Raw genomic sequence first — 19,330 nt, 5'->3', positions numbered from 1 at the left:
CACCATCTCTTCATCCAGTGCGGGTTTTCAAGTTTTCGTACGTGATTCATCCATTGGCGACGATCACCACAATTGACTTTGAAGGCGTTATGACTCTGAAGTGGATCTCTGAAAATCAATCGCTGTCTCTTCTTCTCGGTGGAAAGATCGAAATTTTAAATCGAGGAAAACAATTTGACTCGACTCGTGAAAGAATTCACACATAAATATTGTTATTATCTGGAGTGGAATGAAAGAACCTAATATTTGGCCAGTGGTGGTATTTATGAAATCAATGTAAATAATTTGTTTATTGACGTAACGGAATGAAATAGAGGAAATTGAATTTTTTTTTCCTTTTCGATTTGTCTTTTTTTTCTTGGCAGATTTGGTCCATGGACAACGACAGGCCAATTTATAGCCTGGAGTTAGAAGAAAATCGAAGGGAATTAGCTTGGCGCTTGTGCACAGGAAATGGGGAAGACAAGGGCGGAATCGAAATGGCAAGGAAATCAGTCAAAAAACTTCACTTTTGTTATGTAAGTCATTTGGAAACTTAAATTCAAGTTCTACCTAATTGTTTGTCTGACTGAAGGCCTTTTTAAAGTGCGCGTCTATTCTTTCCAACGCGAATCACCCGATGAATCGTTGCGACTGAATTAAAAACTATTACGGGGGCGGGGATTCGAACACATTTTTTCTGAAATTAGTAAATTCAACTTGAAGTTTAACGAACGCAGTGTCATTCGACAGCGAATGCCAAGCGAAAGGCATACAGGAAAATAAATTAAAGGAAAAAGTCAAACAAATGAATTGGCGAATCCAATGCGTTTCCCTGTTAGTCCTGTAAAGGAACCTGACAGACTTTCCAGCTGGTGTACCATCTGCCAAAGTCAAATATCAATAAAGAAAAAGTAAGCAGCTCAAGCGAGGGGAGATGTCCGCAATGAAAAAGGAGTCCGTACAAGGAGATAGGCATTTTTTAATTTAAAAAAAAACGCTTTGTGAATGGGTTTAAAATCCTTGTCCGATGTTTTTGTTTTCAGTTCCGGTATCCTCTGATGGGTTTCTTTTGTGATTTAGTTATTTGATGAATGGCGTTTTATTTGGAATCCTCTGAAAGCGAAAAACAGCCGCGAAGTCTTTCCGAAGATGAATACATAAATACGGTCGCCTTTTCATCGGATGGTCGATTTCTGCAGCTGGAGGCCCTGAGAATTTAATGATTTGGTCGGCGGAGGTGAAGAAAATCTGTTTAGAATATCATTGTTTTAGCCATAATTGAACATGATCAAACAATGCTACGCGCTTAAAGTTAAAAAAATTCTTTTATCTTTAAAACATTTTTTATTTTCTCTTCTACTTTATGCTTCTCAGGACTGGGTACAAATATACAAAGTCAACAGGGATATGAAATATGAACCAAGGAATAGATCATTTTTACCTCAAAATCTACAAACCTTTACGAGAATAAGCTTATAGTCAATTCCTGGACTAGGTAAGTGATACCTGCTTTGATCCACGGATTTCAAATAATTCATTTTGACGATTATTTTACTATTTAACCATGTCACACAATTTATAATCGTGCGAACTCTTTTCTTTCAATGTAGATCAGCAGCTTATTTGAATTCAATTTCGAAGAAAGTAACATTTCTTATTCGGCCAGTGAAATACCAACAGAATCCGAGGATGAGGATGACATGGACCTTAAGTGATAAAGACGTGGTCCTTTAAACGACTAAAGGCGCTAATCTTCTAAACAGAACCAAATGAAGAAAATTTAGTCCTGCAAAAAAAAACCATATCAATTTAAACTAAAACTATTTTTATCCAAAATGTAGTGCCTTTTTAAAACTATAGATGTTAGATTATGAAATCTGATTGTTTCACTGGATCGTGCGTCTATAGTTAATCCGCATTTCATTTTGGACTGAAAGCATCTCACCAATTGCAAAAAAAGAATATTTCACAACTCTTCGCCATCAGCAAATTGCAGTCGGTTTTTTTCTTGTTAACTTCGAGGGTCTTTTTGATTTCTTGTCTTTTCAGCGTCGCCACGTATGTCTACCTACCTTCACATTTAGGAAGGACGTGCTCATCGTCGTGTGGTGAATACATGCCATGCTTACCTGCTACAGCGTAACTAGAATTTCATGATTGTAATGGATTTTGGCGTCTTTGGTAAGTTCATTAAATCGGATTTGCATTTCAGGGGGTCTGAAAATGTGGGCCGTCAATGAAAGGGGAGAGGCAAATAATTAGTGACAACAGCGTGACAGAAGGAGCTCAAAAATAGGAGTTTTACAATCCGAAGTAGAATTCACGAAGGTGACTTTTGAATGACATGGGGAACAAGGGTCGGAGATTGACCAAAGAATTGCAATGACGTCATGGACAAGGAAGAAATGGGAAGCGTTGAGGAGGAAGAGTGGGGAAGAGTTCAAGGAAACGATACAATTGTTTTTGCGTTATCCCTAATCATCTTGCCATTGACACCACATTAATGAATCAAATCTTCATTTCACCATCGAATAGAATTACACGGCTATTTTGCATTGTAATTGACTCATGTTTGAGCTTAGGGTATGGATCATTTAGTAGAGATTTGGATTGTGGGCACACGACATCAGGACGAATGAATCGATGTCGTTGGTTCGTTGAACAAGGCGCCCGGCGCCATTATCCATAAAGCTCCATTCAAATCTCGTCCGCCTAGCCTATAGATTGAAGCTGAGACCACATGTGCTGTACCCTGCTGTACCGTACTTTTAAAGCGAAAATATAGCGAAAGCAAGAAACGCATCCCACGTACTTTGTCAACACCTGTTCAAATCGATAGATGGGCATGACTCATTTGCCAGATTTTGATATGATCTCATCAAATGCAGTATATGTATACGGACAGATACGTATCTACGCATCTATAGAGGCTGGGAATAGAATCACTTGGCATGGACAAATTATATCGATATGCTCCAACAACTTTGACAGGTGTGTTCCAACCAGACTTGCCGTGATCGAAATCAATTTTTGATCGCGATCAAACTCAAACTCAAAAATGATCGATCGATCAAAATCAAAAATTTTGATCGCGATCAAACTCATTTCTGCGCTCAAAATTTCTTATTCCACGCCATCTACCGATAATTCGTCCACGCCATCTACTGATAATTCGTGGAAATATGTTCCCATAATTTAGCTCGCAATGTTTAAGGTTTTTTTGTTTTACTGTACATGTTCGTTTTATTCACCGCTAGATGGCATATGAAAAATTGATCGCTGAAATGAGTTTATCGATCAAACTCTGTTTTCCAGCAAGGATTACCCTGCTATATTCTTGTAGTCCTCGGATGACCTTGAACTGGAAACAGATGAATGTCGAGAATAATTTGTGGAAATGTGGCTGATAGATGGCGTTCGCTTGCTGGCCCACCGACTATTCAGTGAAGGAAGGGAGAAGGTAGAGTCTCATTGTCCTGGCTCCTGGGACAGTCGTAGTCTTCAAATTTAAACATATTTAATGACTACTTTTCCAGTCTCGTCAGAGACTCCGATCTGGTGTGTCACACGTGGGTCGCCTCGTCTCAGTCCGCCATGAAAAGAAAAAGATAACCGCGTATCCACCTAAATCCAGCCCGTCATCGTCTCATCGTCGTCTTCGTTTCATCGTCTCAACGCCGTCTTCGTCTCTTCGTTTCATTTTCCACCTCGTCTGGAAAATGGCTTCTTTAAACCCAGCAAACAGTATCTTGCCAGTTGCGTTTATCTCACGCAAACCTTGGCAGTTGAATATATAAACAGTGGACTTCCCTCTAAGACAGTACCGCATTCCAGCGTTTACCAGCGAACGTAGCAGACATGTCGCGCAGTCACTTTTTCTTGGTAGGCTATGTTTGATAAGCATTCTGACAATTCAAATTACATTTTTTAATCTTATTTATATTCCAACAATCTCACCATACACTCTACGTTTACAAGGTCGCTTTGTTCCTCGCTGTGCTAGTGGCGTATTGCTCCGCCATACCAGTTGAAGTCGGAAGAGTCTGCAGTTTCCGCCGTAGTCTCAACAGATCCAACAGTTGAAAATGCAAGACCTAAACGACAGTTTGTTGCTGGACTCTTGATAGGAAAAGCTCTTGGAGCTGGATACGGTTATGGATTAGGTCGTTCAGCTTACTATGGCGGATATGGATACTCCTATCGTGGCTAGCGGCTACCCTGGTCCTTACGGCGATTACGGATACGGGTACGTTCATGTTTTGCTAATAAAAATTCATTTTTTGAAATCAATTTAAAATATTACTTTTTATGTGTAAGCAGAGGCTACCATTACTGGTATGTATTTCAACATTTGCTTTTCGAAATAAACGAGCTGATTTACAGGATCGAATAATTCCGAGCCAGTGCCATTTTAGAACGTTACTGCATTCAACATTTCCCACAGAACGACTGGAATGAACGGACAGAATAAATTTGTTATCAGCACCTCCATATAAGGAAAATTTAACATTTCTCCAAGACTTGCTATTGTAAAACGTGCGGAATAGACCTGATGCATGACGTCTGAAAAAACTAGGATCCGCTCTTGGAGACCGTTTGTATACTTCATTTATTAATGTAATTTTTTAGGGTTCAATTCCATTTAGTGTCTTATCTTGTTTCAAGGTCACTTTTTTCACGGCCATCCTGCGGTCATCACTTCCACATACGTAGGCGCCATGTGTGATACGACGTCCCAGGACCAATGAGCTCCATGAGCGTCACAACAACACCACATCAAGTAAAAAACATACCTTCTTATAAAATATCGAGAGAAGTGCATTTCTGTCAGCCGCGTTCTAGTGCCGGGCGAAAAAAACTGCATTTACCTGCGGCTCCGAAAAACTTTTGATACACCAGCACACGAAATAATAAAAAGAAATAGGGATTTTCTTTCAAGTTGATTTGAAAGACTAAATTGAACAAAAGAAAAAATGTCAGTGGCATGTCAATGACTTTCGTGACAAGTTCGACCTGTTCCCTTTTAGGCATTGCAGCTGGCAAAATGGCATGAGAGGTGATGCTTTCGCGTCTTATTCCTTGTTGGGTTTCGACCCTCCTTCCAGCACAACGATATGAGTCGCCTGGTATTCGTACTCAGGTAAATTCTATTAGTTTGGTGAAATTGTAAATCTTGCGTGGTTCTCTTGGTGATGGTGGCCGTGATCTTTGCTAATGATCTAAGGGAGGACACTCGCCTAAAGAGACAATTTGGCGGCGCGCATGGATTGTTAAACGGGTTTTTGTATGGATACGGTTATCCTGGATACGAATATGGACGCTATTCGTATTACGGCTATCAGTAACCTTACGTTGGACCAGCTTATGGGTAGGCGATCTTTAAACGACGTTTTTAGTGTAAATATTGACAGGAATCCAAACGATTTTTGTTTTTTAACGCGCACATAGACCATAAGATTATTATGGTCATCGTTGGAATGAATACAGATTGTGAAATTCTTAAAAGAAAATTACTGCACACACGACGAGGAACTATTTTTATGAAAAAGAGGTAAAAGTGGATTAATTATGCTTAGCTTGTTTTGGTGATGGTTCAGATTTAAATGTTGAGCATGGATGTTGATTAATACTGTAATAGAATAAATGAAATTTGGAAGTATTTCTGGGATATACCAGTGAATCGTTTTTCTTTTGCGTAAATATTAAGGATTTAACAGGAACCAGCGGATGAATTGAAAGTGGTTTGGTTCTGAATTGAATGAGCAAACAAAATAATACACAGAAAAGTTTATTTAAGCAAAAACATTTTTTTCTGCAACAGAAGAATTTTGAATATAATTGAAAGTTTGAAAAATTTTGAGAAAACCTTACGGTTTTCATATGAAGTTCCAAATTGACATAGCCGTACAAAGAGAATGTTATTGATAATTTTGTCGCTACGCTGAAGAGGATGATTGCATTGGACAAAATATCCTTGTAGGTCGAATCTGTCGAAAATTACTCCTGGAAACAGCTAGAAAGTCGAGAACTTCTTGCATTTCCTCAGCTGCCGTTTTCATATTAATAATTTTCAATAGCCTTACCCACGACTGAAGGTATGTTTTCCATTGGCTAAAAACAAGAGAATATTTGCCGTGGCATATTGTATTCCTACCTTCCATTGCAACTCTTAGCAGCTCCATATCAATTCGCTTGGACGCACCTTTTGCGAGATAATTTTGATCAATTTTTTGCTGTTCGATAGTATCCTTCAAATTTTTATAAAAATCGAAGCTCGTTGATGTAGTTTGCTGTTTATCTCTGATCAAAAATTTGCGAAGAGATGGTCCAACGTATCTAGCGAGACAACTGTAAAGAATTAAACTTAATCCAAATGCCGTGTTTTCATTGTAAGCGCCAACTGTGAAACGAAATGGTTTTTCGTCGATCGCGTGTTGATACTGACCTCTCCTAAGGCGATTGTAAACAGTTTGCACATTACTGGCACCATGTGCATCACCGACGCTTCGACAAAGGATTGTCCATGTTGATAGATTACTGGCCCAATTTTGTTTGATTGCTTCTAGGTTGAGGTGGCAGATTTCGTTTCTGACACGGATGGCTTTGCCGATTTCCATGTTGCAGATGGGAGCGTGAAGAAAATTTCTGTCAATGTTTTTATAGTACCTTAATGTCTGCATCATGTCCGCATAGTCGTAATCGGTCGCCGTTCGTGAAACGAGACGTTTTCTGCATAAAAAGCTGCGAACTGCTGGGGTGACATAATATTTCAGACAAAAAAATAGCGCTTCCGTTATATAGATGTTTTCTGCAAAACTCACATCAGGTGGAACTAGCTGTCGTGTGGCTACGCGTTGGCCGGTTGGTGCGTTTTTCAATTCTTGCTCTCTTACTTGCGTTCTTATTCTCCTTGGTGGCGTCTGGCTTTTATCACTGTTTCTCTTGTTCACCATTTTGAATTCTGTTAGAAGAACTGGGGACGAGGAAAATTATTTAATTTAAACGATTATTTCATCTTTATGCAAAAGGTGCATATCTCGTCTATTGGCGAACAGGTTTTCGACATAAAATCTATTCTTATGTCATTTTTTGCTTCAAAAGTAACATGGATTATTCACGTTCACATATTAGGGATATTATTCAACAATCCGAAACGGAGCGAAAAGGCCGGAACCCCCTCGCTGTTAGGCGAGTTTTAATCTCTAACCGAGACGGGTCTCGTTATAGCCACCCAGATAAAACGTCGAAACGAGTTGTTCAAGCAAGTTTTCTGAAAAATAAAGACGAGAAACATTATTATGTGTATTCCTAACATGTCTTAACTCTTGATCGTCTGAGACCTTATATCGGTAGGTACTAGCGTGCTTTTTGTTAATTCTCAGTAGTAGTTCAAATCCACCAAGATACAATTGATATTCTAGAAAATCTATTATTGATATTGGACAATTTCCGAAGTCATACCATATTTCATCAATTTACCTTACGTCCTTTAGAAAAACTGTAATGTAAGTCTACAAAGTTCGCCGTTTAGCCAGAATTAGAAACAGTGAGATATTCAACATGACTCGTAGCTTAGTGGTCGTGCTTCGGCCTGGTGGGCTGAAGAAGTTGGGTTCGGTTTCATACAGAGTCTATTAAAACGATTCGTATAGCAAATATATGTCCTTATACAGATATATCTGTTCTGAATGTAAAATATCTCATGATGTTATGTTTGTATCATATACAACAACGGTACTTCAGTCCTGAAAAACCGCACCAACGAGGAGATCTCTTAAACGTTACATGATTCAATTTCGAGCGTTGAACTTTGCAGAAAAAATTGCTGTATTGTTCTTTGTTTTTTTTTTTTTTTCGCTATCAACAGTACAGGCTGACCCTACGAGCAACGACAGTTTTAGCATATACCAACCATGGTCTTAGCTACAAATATTTTACGCCTCGTCTTGAAACTAGTAATTGATATCATAGGTTTTTATATTTGAAACTTGAATCAAACGTCTGATGTTAGTAAAGTTCAAGCACTTAAAAGTAAAAATTATTCTGATTTAAAAATAACATCTATTTTCGTTAGGTTTTAGGAGGAAAAACTAGATGGCATTGACGTGGACTTTGATAAAGATCATGAATGACGAGAAAAACGCGTGTTAGTATCTTAATATAATAGTAACGTTATGTGTTTTTTATTTTGCAAAAGGTGTTGATTAATCCTTGGAAGCATTCCTCATCTAAGTGAAGTTCCCAAAATACAAACAAAAAAATACAATTGGTATTTGGACAAATGATGGGTAACACAACATGAAGTTGTTGATACAGTTTTCTAAAATCTGGTTTATTTAGATAAAAGGTTAAGACTCGCCACATTGAACTCATCATCAAAAAAATAAAAATAACTACCTGTGAAAATGTTGCATACACTATGAGTTATATTAACTATTAAAACCCGACCAAAATTCGTAGTTAAAATTCAGGCACCATTTTTCCAAATGGCGTCGGGGCAAGTGGGTTAACCTCGATTTTTGCCCTGCCCCGCCCTGGCTGACGAAATGGTAACCCGATTAAGCCCCGATTGCCTTTTCCCGGGGCGGGGCGGTTAACCCGATTATGGCTAATTGGGGCCGATACCTAGATATGTGTTCACCATTAAAAGTTGTTTTGAAAATTTGCAATTCAACACACAGTCTCGTTTTCCTTCAGGCAAAAATAATAACAGTTAAACAATAAAGTTCACTGTTTCTTTTTGCTACGATGTAATTCCAAAATTATATCCATCCACTTTTAGACTGAAATGGTGGTGATTTCAGCTGCAACGTTTTAGACCCTTGGATTAACGGTATATAAGGGTTGATAAAACATGTAGTAATTGGGTTGGGACAAGCTAGTGACTAAGGAATCTTCCTTGGTACAATGGGCGACTGAGTGGAGAATGAAAGGTAAGGCTGGATGTGTGATCTGACGCGCAAAGTACCCTTCATTAGACATTCTAGTCATGAAGCCGGCTTGAACCAGCAGTTGAGCCCACTGTGTTGCATGTGTGTTGTAGTAATAGTCATGGTGTTGGCTAGGTTGTAGACCGTCCAGATGGCCTAGGTCTGGAGATGGATACCGAGGTGTTAATGACCAACCGAGCGTGAGGATGACCCTGATCCATTACTATGATATTCATGAATGTGTACCCCCTACGGAGTATTACGCATGTATATGATAGTAAAATCACGTGACTATGTGAGACACAGCTGTTGAAAAATAAATCCGCTAGGTTCAGATTCGTCTGGGTCAAAACACGGCTGAGAGCCGGGGGGGGCTCCGGTAAACTCAAGTTGCTTCCTGTGAAGATTATTACACACACACTGCGGTGGTCACTCAACTGTTGCGAGTTGAGTTACACGAACGAGTTCCTTCCCTTATTATTTTTTCCTTTTCTTCTTCTATTTTTTTCCAAAGAATTATTCTGTTAAATCATTTCTATTTTCAAGGGCTATCTATTTTAATCGGTATGACAATAACTGCTTCCGACAAAACAAGATGTCGATGTGAGAACTAAATTTGTCGTTAACTAAATTTGTCTTGTTGAAAAGAGATGACGTCACATTGAAAAAAATATATATCAGAAACAATGTCATCTCCGTCCATCGTCAAATTGCTTTTAGTCTAATTGAAGTTTGCATTGAAAATGAGCAGAAACAGGACTCTAATTTATAATGCTTTTTTACAAACTGCCGTCCACTAGAAATTTGAAAACTACCGTCGTTGTTTGACGTTACAATTGTAGGACAGTTGATTAACTAATCAAGATGATGAAAAATATTAGAATTAAAAAATTAAATTCGGGAGTAACCATCGCTAGGTCACGCATATATTCGTGCGAACATTTATAATAGAGTAGTTATGGAATTTGCCTTACCTATATCCAGAATATCGAGTTTTTCTACCATTTGCCGACTGTCTTCTTCCTCAAAATCAGATTATTACTTTTCTAAAGAGGCAACCATTAACTCCACATCTGACTGTTGTCTTATTAACCAGAAACACAACGCCCCTAAAGCCATGGCGAGAATGGAGACGAGAAGCAAAGTGCAATGAGCCGCGCCGCCAGGATGAGTCCCAGTCGTTTGAATTGCGGAATTGGTACAAAAATGAAGAATAAAACGAGACAGAGAACGAAGCTGTCAGGAAAAAGAGGCCGATAAAAAGTCCCTTAGAAGCTCCAATACAATCGACTCTCAATTGGCGAGTTTTGCTGTTCCAAATCGATTCGTCTTTAATGTCACGGTTATTCTCTGGCGTCTTATACCTGAAATGTCAAAATGTTAGGCAAGTTATAAGCGTTCATCATCGGATTGAAATACTTTGGGTTGAGTCCAATGTGTTCCCAACTGACGTATAGAACTGCAGCAGGAGCCGGAGCCGGGAGTAGGAGGAGGAAAGGAAAACCCAACCGAAAAGCGAAGAAAAAAGGATGGCCAACAGATAAGGAAGAAGAAAAAGAAGAAGACAAAATTCGAGTCACGACAGTTGCTCAGAACCTGCTGGTAAAAGGATAGAGCCAAAGATGTATATTAAAATATTGTTTTTCAACCTTAAAGTTTGATACATTTGTTTTGCGTTGTTATTATAACTGTTGATATCGTGCGTCACGTTTCGTGACTAACAATTCATTTCCGAGGAAAAGAAGAAAACTGGTTTGAAGCAACGGCCAGTGACCCATCTGCTGGACTGGTTCTCTCCTTTTTCGTTAAATGGGCCGTTCATTCTGTCATTTATATGCATGACGCTCGTGCCGTTAAAAATGCTTATTTAATTAGCCGGGTGGTACGTCAACCATGCGGTAAGGCAAAGGACTGGGTCCGACGGATCCGCCGTACAAATTCTGCAATTGTCCGCGAATCATCAACGAACTTTGCGGACGGTAGGGTCGGTTGCCATTGGAGAAGGGGTAGTAGCCTTTCAGAGCGGCGTACGGATAACTTTCTAGTCCGCAATAAGGTCTGAAACTGCCGTGGTACCCTCCGTATTGAGGGTAAAATCCATACAGGGGATATCCGGAAGAATAGACCGGTCTTTGGGGGTAGGCTATTCATTGACGAATCGTTAAGCTATAAAATTTCTGATAGGAAATGTGTAATGCCATTCTTACCGTAAGGTGCATAGCGTTGAGGATAATAACCGGCTGTTGGTGCTAAATTATTTTTGAAGAACGAAAAACATAAGAATTTTCTAGGTTGGCGATGCAAATGGTGTTATTTTTACTTGGATAATCTGCGAGAGTTCCCTGCAGCAAACTGCTCAAGAGGTCATCAATTTGGCCGTCACTTTGCTTGTTCAAAAGGCTGGCGAAACTAGTCCCTTGCGCTTTCAGCTTCTCTGCTTTTTGCTTCAATTTCAATTGCTCCTGGAATTGCTTTTCCTCGTCCATCACCTGCTGCTTCGTCAAATACTGAGACACCTGGAGTTTGAGCGCGGCCGGCAGTTCTTCCAAATCGATGTACTGGTTGCCGACGTCATCTTCGACAGCCATGCGAGTGAGCAGTTCGGCGATTCCGGCAGCCAATTCAGGATCGAAAGATTCAACTTCCGATGTTGGTGCGTGATCGCTTTTCACTTGAGCCATTGGTTCTTTGATTTTCTGCTGTTATTGCTGTTGTTTCTTCTCCTGAGACAGACGGTACTGGCTGTTCAATTGCCTCATAATTTCCTCTCAGACGTCAGGTGGCCATTGCTGGGCATTGACGACAAACGGACCGTCTCCTTGCATGTTCTGTCCAGCCTCTAATTGCGTTTGTTTGGCTTCTTCCACCGATTTCGTTTCATCTTTGTTCACTTTCTGAGATGCGTCAGCTGACGTTTCCGGCACGGGCTCGACAACGTTTTCCTTTTGAACGAGTTCGACAGTTTTCTCTTTCTGAACAGGCTCGACAATTTTCTGTTGGACCTTGGCGGGCAAAGGATCGGATGCAACAACCTGTGGAGCCTTGACAGCCTTGACTTCCAGGTCAACCTTTGCGACAGGCGAAGCGACCGGACGTCCTTTAACACTTACGCTGGCCGATAATTGTACAACCAAAAGCAGCTGAAATGGAAAAAAAGCGGATTGAAATCAATTCGAATTTGCGTGTAATGAATGAAAGAGAATTTTACCGTACCCCTTTTACACCATGCTAAGGCTGTTGTATCCTGAGTTTCCATACGCGACATGTCCGCCACCACCAGCGTTGTTGCCGTACAGTCCCGTATCGTATCCGGTATTTCCGTAGCCAGCGTTGGTGCCATAGCCGCTATTGCCTCCGTATCCAGTATTGATTCCACTATTGGTTCCGTACCCAGTATTTGTTGCGTACCCAGTATTGGTTCCATAACCTGCATTTGTGCCGTAACCAGCGTCCGTTCCGTACCCAACGTTCGTTCCGTACCCAACGTTCGTTCCATAACAGGTATTGGTACCATAAGCTGCGTTCGATCCGTAACCCGTGTTTATTCCGGATCCCGTATACCATAGCCGGTGTTGCCGTAATCGCTCTGACCGTATCCAGCGTTACCACCGAAAGCTGTACAACACATATGATTTTTTAAATAGCATTGCTCACTTTGTTTTCTTTTTTTCATGAATAAGATTAAACTTACTTCCGCCGTGGTTGATGTTTTGCCCGTATCCGGCACTGGCTCCCGGAGTGTGGTAACCACTTCCGCCAAATCCTGATACAAATCCAACAGCAATACCAACCCATAATTTAAAAATTTCGCTTTATCAATTCTTGATCACAAGTCTCAAGAGTTTAATCGTAAATGATTACCACCGGCAGCGTTGTTGGCGTGGTAGCCAGCGTTTTGGTGGCCAAGCTGTTGCTGCATGGTCAGACTGCTACTTTGCTGCTGATGACTGCTGCTCTGTTGTTGATAAACTGTACTGCTCTGTAATTGACCTATCCACCCCCGAAAATGTTTTGTTTTCAAAATTCAATTGTTCATTTAAATTAGATTCTCTCATTACCTGCTTGGTGGCCATAATTGGGACGGTATCGCTCGTCAACCTTTTCACCTTCAGCCAATTCGGATGGGGCGGCTGCTGGATTGGTCAGCTCGTCCACAGGTGCCACAGCATCCAATACCTCCGGTGAGACAACAATGGGAGCCTCTTCTTCAGGGTACGGCATGGCAACAGCCAACGCCAACATCAATAACTATCGATACAACATGTTGAATGAAAATCAAAACAAACAAACATCAAACGTGAGACATTTCAAATCCGAAATGAAATTGGAAAATAACAAAAAGTAAAATGAAAATGACTTACCGTTAAAATGAAGCGAAACATTTTTTCCCTAGGATTATGGAGAGCTTCTCTTCCGGCGGATGATGTGATCGCTTGGACGGTTTGTGTGCGGATGTGTCCTACTCGCTTTGGATGGTGCCGTATTTATAGTCAAACCGACTGTACCGAGCCATGTGAACAAAGCAACAGCGTCAGCATACGAAGGTCGAGGAAGGCGTATAGGTAAGAAGAACTTAATGACCTGTGTGTGTGTGTGTGTGTGTGCGTGTGAAGAATAAGGAAAACGACCGAAGCTATGGGAAAAACCCAACACCTTTTGTGGGGTGTTATGCTGCCTATCGAGCAAAGTACGCACTAAAAAAAGAGGGGGGGAGAGACCGAATCCATGCACTTATGCTCGTAAAAAAGAAAAAGAAAAACATCTTGAGGTGTTGGTGTACCTGGGCTGATTTGTGGGGGAATGGCCATCACGATACACGTGATAGCCCGAGGAATTGATAGATCGGTTATGTGAGCCGGGTTTTCCTCCATGATGACATCAAAAACATCGATTATCATTATCGATTATCAAACAATCCATGCGAAACACAAGTGAATGAAACAGCAAACCCTCAGCAAAATCTTTGGCAGCGGATGTTCGCATGAGCAAAACAACCACATCCGCTTCTCTGCCAACGCAATGAAAACTAAATCCAATTGTTTTACATGTTAAAATTCAATTGAGGATGACTGAAGATTATTGGCTTGCGAGAACGCTTTCCTACGCTTTCCGAGAACATATGGAACGAGTATAAGGAAATTCTTGGTAGCGTTTACAACAACTAATAGATCCCGGCTATTTCTTTTTTGTCGGTTATGTTGTGATGCCGGTAAAAGGAAATCTAACATAAAGCTCCATTCAAATCTCGTCCGCCTAGCCTATAGATTGAAGCTGAGACCACATGTGCTGTACCCTGCTGTACCGTACTTTTAAAGCGAAAATATAGCACAAGCAAGAAACGCATCCCACGTACTTTGTCAACACCTGTTCAAATCGAAAGATGGGTCATGCATGACTCATTTGCCAGATTTTGGATATGATCTCATCAAATGCACTATATGTATACGGACAGATACGTATCTACGCATCTATAGAGGCTGGGAATAGAATCACTTATTGGCATGGACAAATTAAAACGATATGCTCCAACAACTTTGACAGGTGTGTTCCAATGCGTTCATTGGATATCTCCCTCAAACAGGAATAACATGCACACGTTCATGTAGTATTAGACTTGGGAGACATTTGTCAACATTGAATCAAGGACGCAGCTGATTGAAAAGAATACTGCGCACCTGCTTAAACGCGCTTAAACGAAACTAACGCAAAGCAATTGGGAAAATATCCTTGAGTGGCTTGTGTCAATACAAAATGCAATTATCAGCAACACCTTGTTTCACCTTTCCAATGGCCACGCGTCTGCGGCAATAAGCAAACGTGAACGGGGTATAAAATGACGTCTGATGAGATGGAAAACGGACATCGAGCTTCATCGCTGACTTCGATAGGCCATTCATTTCCAACGAGTGCTCTCACGAAAATGCGTTTCATCATCCAGCTGGTAAGTCTCTTTTGAAAAATGTATTACTATTAGATTCACAAGATGGCTATTGAAATGATTGATAAACGTTCAATCGAGCCACTTCTGTTTTCGCTTTGTGATCACAAGGTACTGCTCGTCACTATTTGTGCGGCCCTTTATTCTCGAGTTGACGCAGACCCGGTAGACAACGATCAACAAGGTGATTTCTTTCTCTTTTATACGATACAGCAATGAGACGAAACTAACAAGACGTTTCCCGGTTAGCTACAATGTTTGTGAGAGGCATCCTCGGTGACTTGCAAGAAGAACTTGATAAAGGACCATGCGATCCCAGGAAGTTTGACAAGTGCTTTGCAAAATGCTTTAACAAATTGCCGTTGCCTAAATGCAAGGATCATTGCCTACTAAATGCATGCTAAGGTAAGACGATTCTATCAAATGTTGTGCTATTCAATTTTGCCGTTAACAGAACACATCGGTGAACTAATTGGAATCTTGTCTCATTTCTGCCCGATATGGATCTGGACACCGCCTAGACGCTGAACACATGTTTCTTCCGTTTAAGGGCAGAACAACCCTCAGCGTCCTCTACTGTCTTGTTTTTAAGTGGCTAATACACAATTACACATAGAATAGAAGCATTTAATCAAATTGTCTGGTATTTCCCTGTAAGCTTGTCTGGTATGTCTGGTATTTCCCGCACAGCTTCGAAAGACGTAGAGTTTATTTATTCCGCGGTTTAACAGATTGCCAGCATGGACGCGGGATTCTATCACTAACGAATGCAGCTATTGGCTTACCTAACCTATTTTCTTCCCAATCTCATCTTGAAAAAAATACAAATATTTTATATTTTTAAATTCGTACACCCAAATTACGAGTCGACAACCCTCCGAAGTTATCAACAAATCTACTTATCTTTTAGTTGCCCTATCCCAAAACAAACAAGACAATGGAAATGTCTTATTTGTATTCCAGAATCTCATGATCGTGTCTCGTTTTTGCTATTAGATATTTTACGAGATTTTGTGGCGTTTTGTAAAAAGTACTACTAATACCTAAATCATCGATTTGATGTTTTCCTGTTGGAACAAAAAAAAATGTTGAATTGAAATGGGAGGAAAGGAAACTTTGTCAACCAATTAAGAAAAATGTTGTAGCCGTAAGTCATAGAAAAAAAAAAGCAAGTTATTATTTTCAGTGGTTGCCCAATGGTTTTGCAGGCCGAGACTAGCACGAGAAAAAGATAACGTTATCTACCTGAATTTAGACTACCTTGCGATAAACAATATAAGTGAAACGAGGCGTTGGTCGCGTCACTTTGTTTAAATCTATCAAAGGGAACTAAAGTAATTACCACAGCTTCGTAACCAGGTAAATCTTTGCGTTTATGTGAATTTGATGCATAGCAATTTAGGTAAACTTTTGTTTCTATGGGATCTAATAAAAACATGAGTTTTTTTCAATTGTTTTAGTTACTATGATTTTTTTATGACTTTCTTGTTACAGCTCGTAAATAATTGAATTGCCATATTTTCAATGGCATTGTAATTGATATATAAATAACTAGCAAATTTCTAAACAATTCAAGATTTTAAGCTCATGTCATTATTTATCATGTTGGAGACGAGCTTGTTTATGAGACAGGGTAGTCTAAAGCAAAACAGGACCACGGCTGATGGCGACAGGGACTGCCCCACAGTCCTGCATGTTGGGCATGTAGTCAGTTGGGACCTCCTCTTCAACATTAACAGCCGTTATCCTCTTTTTAAAGTAGGGAGATGGGGGAGGGGGTTCGTAATTCCAATACAAAATGCCATTTTTTAAATTTAGTTTTTCTCTTTAGTATCTACCAGTTCTGAAAAGATGACAGATGCTGAAAAAACGAAACCAGTCGAGGATTTTCTCTTTAAAGGGAAAAGATTGGATTGCAAAAAAAAGATTTTCAGTAAAGGTTTTTTCTTGTTTGACGGATATTGGAAGGAAAATGAAAATGCAGGTGCTGAAAAGGAACGCGTGAAATCGAAGACTTCTAATCTAAAAAAAGAAGTTGCGATAAGAAGAATTAAAAATGAAGACTGCCTTGATGGGTGGAAAGATGTGGCCGACAAGCTCGTCAAGGGCAACCTGAATCACAATAATATCCTACGAGTTTTCGGTTATGAGGAGGACGTGGCCAATGGATGGAGGTTTTTATTTTATTTTTATTTATTTATTTATTTATATTTATTTATATTCACATTAATGGCTAAGGAATGAGCAGTAAAAAATAAAGGCATCTCATTTTCATTTGTGGTCCAGGTATTTTGCCCTAGAACCATACAGTGCCACGTTATACGAATATTGCAATGGCAAGTACAAGGGAGCCATGCCAAATGAATCGCAAGTTCTTTATCAAATTACCAACGGCGTCAACTATCTGCATGGCAAAGGAATTGTACATGGCGATTTAAATCCGTTAAACGTCGTCATTGCTGCCCAAGTCCCTTCCTGTGCGCATGAAAATTTCAGATTTTGGATGGAGCAAATTCAGTTATAGCAAACAGCTGTTGGAAATGAAAGAAGAAAACCTTTCCTCTAAAATGAAACTCTGTCTGAGAAAGTATTGGACACTGTCAGAGGAAACGAACTCGCTGGAAGGCATCGAAGACGCCACCGAAGATGTCATTGCAGCTGGATGCATTTTGTTTTATTATCTAAAGCGTGGCAAACACCTTTTTGGTAACGATTCTAACTCAATCTTGAAAAACCTCAAGGAAAAGAATCCAGTCAATTTCGAAGGTAAGTTTGCATACATTCGCCGCATTTACGACTCTAAATTGTCTTTTTTTGTTCATTGAGATTTGGGTAAAAAACACTTTGCTTACGAGCCCATCAAAAATATGATAAATCCCCCACGAAAAGGATTCAATTGGTTACAAGTAGCAAATGAGGAATTTAAAGAAGCCCTTTCACGCAAGTCAAGAATTTCCGTTTCGTGTATAGTCTAAGTAATCATTTTCTAAAATGTAATTAATTTTTTGATTAAATTTGCAGTCCAAGTCAACGCCAGCAAACTACTTGGTAGTGGAACTTTTGGACAAGTGTTCGAGGGAAAATTTAACGGCGATCCCGTTGCAGTCAAACAAATGCCAACGACAACAGTTGAAAAAGAAATTATTCAAAGAGAAATGACTACACACATAGAATTGAGTCACGTCAACGTGGTGAAACTCTTGGACGTCGCTGATTCTGCTGACAATAGCTCCACGTAAAATGGCCATCTAATTTCATTTTCAAAATTTATTTGAATTAAACAATTTGTTGAAACCTCTGGACAGGCATCTGGCTTTGGAATTGTGTGGCGGGACATTGATGGATTATTGCCGAAAAGAAATACAGCGGACCGAAATTGCCGCCAGACGAATTGGTCCTTTATCAAATCGCCAATGGATTGCATTACATCCACTCGAGAAATTTGGTGCATCGCGATATTAAACCGGAAAACATCCTCATTTCAATGACGTCGCCCGTTCAAATGAAAGTCTCTGATTTGTCGTTTGTTAAGAAAACACACCAAGATATTTTTTCGCAGAGTAAAATTAGAGGAACTCTTCTCTGGATGGCACCTGAGACACTTAAGGTTTTAAGTGACCCTGAAAACCTGCCAGTCAGCTGCCAGATGGAACAATCAAAAGTGACACGTTTTCATCCGGATGTGTATTTTTCTATTTCCTGACGCGTGGTACACATCCATTTGGGAAAGAAAGACCCCTGTTCCAAAGCCAATATTTTGCTAAACAAATCCAGAGAAGAATTCTTAAAGTACAAGCAAAGTAAGTCATTCCGATAGATATTTCTTTACTCCATTTAAAACAGCAAAGATTTCACTCTTTTTCTAAAATGTACTTAATTAAAATGTTAAAAAAAGATTTGGCGGCAGACGACGTAAACGGAAGAATCCTTGCTGGTTTGATTGAGAAAATGATTCAATTTAAAGAAGAAGAAAGAATCGGATTGCCTGAGGTCATAAAACAACTTGCCGCTGTATTGTACGGGATGGGTAAAAACTCAATCGTTTCATTTGAAAATGAATTGATAATGGCGATTCTTTAATTTCTTTTTTTAGACAAAATCAAATGTCAATTGAGGCTCGTTGCTGTGTCGTTAGGTGCTGGGTATTACGAAAATACGAGAATCCGTTCCCACCCCACTGAACCGATTCTTGCATGTGCCAATGAGAAAAAGTTAATATTTTACACTGCCGAAAATTTGGCTATTCCGTTTTCCAATTGGAGAAAGAAGAAAGAAGTCACATTTCAACATCTAAACTTTGATGGAATTGGGTCGCTTGAGTGGAATGTAAGTCAATAATGGACTGACTTTTTATCCCTGATTTCGTACGGAAACATAGTCCCCTAACAACATCTGAATTTGATCGGGTTGTTACGGAGAAATGTAAAACGAAATCACGGACAGACAGAAATAATTTATCCGTACAACTAAGAGAAAATAT

General features: G+C 39.8%; 4 protein-coding genes, 2 long non-coding RNA genes and 1 pseudogene across 14 annotated transcripts; 4 read left to right on the top strand and 3 right to left on the bottom strand.

Moving 5' to 3' along the window:
* The first annotated feature begins 3,318 nt into the window (after positions 1–3,318).
* On the top strand, positions 3,319–5,641 carry LOC123468650. 2 transcript variants are annotated; one of them, XR_006642342.1, is made up of 9 exons: positions 3,319–3,442; positions 3,519–3,864; positions 3,961–4,228; positions 4,303–4,317; positions 4,398–4,580; positions 4,648–4,762; positions 5,010–5,122; positions 5,207–5,350; positions 5,431–5,641. It is a non-coding gene; the product is annotated as an uncharacterized LOC123468650 (long non-coding RNA). The 2 variants fall into 2 exon arrangements; XR_006642341.1 differs by having other exon boundaries at positions 4,303–4,580.
* Positions 5,642–5,870: 229 nt separating this feature from the next.
* Positions 5,871–7,231, bottom strand: LOC123468655. The gene has a single exon (XM_045167934.1). The coding sequence runs from the start codon at positions 6,933–6,935 to the stop codon at positions 5,919–5,921; it is 1,017 nt and encodes a 338-aa protein (XP_045023869.1). The 5' UTR covers positions 6,936–7,231; the 3' UTR covers positions 5,871–5,918.
* A 2,593-nt stretch (positions 7,232–9,824) lies between these two features.
* On the bottom strand, positions 9,825–11,593 carry LOC116936543. 3 transcript variants are annotated; one of them, XR_006642350.1, is made up of 5 exons: positions 11,233–11,593; positions 11,120–11,161; positions 10,577–11,055; positions 10,332–10,511; positions 9,825–10,276 (listed from the first exon to the last, which is right to left on the bottom strand). XR_006642350.1 is itself a non-coding variant. In XM_032943719.2 (3 exons), exons 1-3 carry the CDS (start codon positions 11,591–11,593, stop codon positions 10,784–10,786), a joined length of 675 nt encoding a protein of 224 aa, XP_032799610.2. In that variant the 3' UTR covers positions 9,825–10,783. The 3 variants fall into 3 exon arrangements, 1 of the variants encoding a protein (XP_032799610.2); XR_006642351.1 differs by having other exon boundaries at positions 10,332–10,508; XM_032943719.2 differs by having other exon boundaries at positions 9,825–11,055.
* A 317-nt stretch (positions 11,594–11,910) lies between these two features.
* On the bottom strand, positions 11,911–13,433 carry LOC123466450 (annotated as a pseudogene).
* Positions 13,434–16,042: 2,609 nt separating this feature from the next.
* LOC123468654 (cyclin-dependent kinase E-1-like) lies at positions 16,043–17,395 on the top strand. 6 transcript variants are annotated; one of them, XM_045167931.1, is made up of 4 exons: positions 16,043–16,209; positions 16,459–16,608; positions 16,669–17,024; positions 17,137–17,395. In XM_045167931.1, the coding sequence occupies exons 2-4, from the start codon at positions 16,474–16,476 to the stop codon at positions 17,372–17,374; spliced, it is 729 nt and encodes a 242-aa protein (XP_045023866.1). In that variant the 5' UTR covers positions 16,043–16,209; positions 16,459–16,473; the 3' UTR covers positions 17,375–17,395. The 6 variants fall into 6 exon arrangements, with proteins under 6 accessions (XP_045023866.1, XP_045023865.1, XP_045023864.1 ...); XM_045167930.1 differs by having other exon boundaries at positions 16,455–16,608; XM_045167929.1 differs by having other exon boundaries at positions 16,044–16,209; positions 16,462–16,608.
* Positions 17,396–17,406: 11 nt separating this feature from the next.
* Positions 17,407–18,312, top strand: LOC123468651. Its single transcript, XM_045167925.1, has 4 exons — positions 17,407–17,616; positions 17,677–17,790; positions 17,872–18,085; positions 18,156–18,312. Exons 1-4 carry the CDS (start codon positions 17,418–17,420, stop codon positions 18,310–18,312), a joined length of 684 nt encoding a protein of 227 aa, XP_045023860.1. The 5' UTR covers positions 17,407–17,417.
* A 314-nt stretch (positions 18,313–18,626) lies between these two features.
* LOC123468653 lies at positions 18,627–19,115 on the top strand. Its single transcript, XR_006642343.1, has 3 exons — positions 18,627–18,650; positions 18,746–18,877; positions 18,944–19,115. It is a non-coding gene; the product is annotated as an uncharacterized LOC123468653 (long non-coding RNA).
* The last annotated feature ends 215 nt before the right edge of the window (positions 19,116–19,330 follow it).

This window comes from Daphnia magna, unplaced genomic scaffold (genome assembly GCF_020631705.1).
Source record: "Daphnia magna isolate NIES unplaced genomic scaffold, ASM2063170v1.1 Dm_contigs403, whole genome shotgun sequence".
In the NCBI taxonomy this organism is placed as follows: domain Eukaryota; kingdom Metazoa; phylum Arthropoda; class Branchiopoda; order Diplostraca; family Daphniidae; genus Daphnia; species Daphnia magna.
Note: the sequence above shows the minus strand (reverse complement) of the source record. Positions and strands in the feature narration are given on the sequence as shown.

Coding starts and splice junctions, on each gene's coding strand:
- LOC123468655 (XM_045167934.1), bottom strand. CDS start 6,935: ATGGTGAACAAGAGAAACAGTGATAAAAGCCAGACGCCACCAAGGAGA.
- LOC116936543 (XM_032943719.2), bottom strand. CDS start 11,593: ATGGCTCAAGTGAAAAGCGATCACGCACCAACATCGGAAGTTGAATCT. Junction 11,162..11,232: donor AACTCTCGCAGATTATCCAA/GTAAAAATAACA, acceptor AAAATAATTTAG/CACCAACAGCCGGTTATTAT. Junction 11,056..11,119: donor TCAACGCTATGCACCTTACG/GTAAGAATGGCA, acceptor GTCAATGAATAG/CCTACCCCCAAAGACCGGTC.
- LOC123468654 (XM_045167928.1), top strand. CDS start 16,438: ATGTCATTATTTATCATGTTGGAGACGAGCTTGTTTATGAGACAGGGT. Junction 16,609..16,668: donor GCCGTTATCCTCTTTTTAAA/GTAGGGAGATGG, acceptor TTTTAAATTTAG/TTTTTCTCTTTAGTATCTAC. Junction 17,025..17,136: donor GACGTGGCCAATGGATGGAG/GTTTTTATTTTA, acceptor TTTGTGGTCCAG/GTATTTTGCCCTAGAACCAT.
- LOC123468651 (XM_045167925.1), top strand. CDS start 17,418: ATGAAACTCTGTCTGAGAAAGTATTGGACACTGTCAGAGGAAACGAAC. Junction 17,617..17,676: donor GAATCCAGTCAATTTCGAAG/GTAAGTTTGCAT, acceptor TTGTTCATTGAG/ATTTGGGTAAAAAACACTTT. Junction 18,086..18,155: donor TCTGCTGACAATAGCTCCAC/GTAAAATGGCCA, acceptor ACCTCTGGACAG/GCATCTGGCTTTGGAATTGT.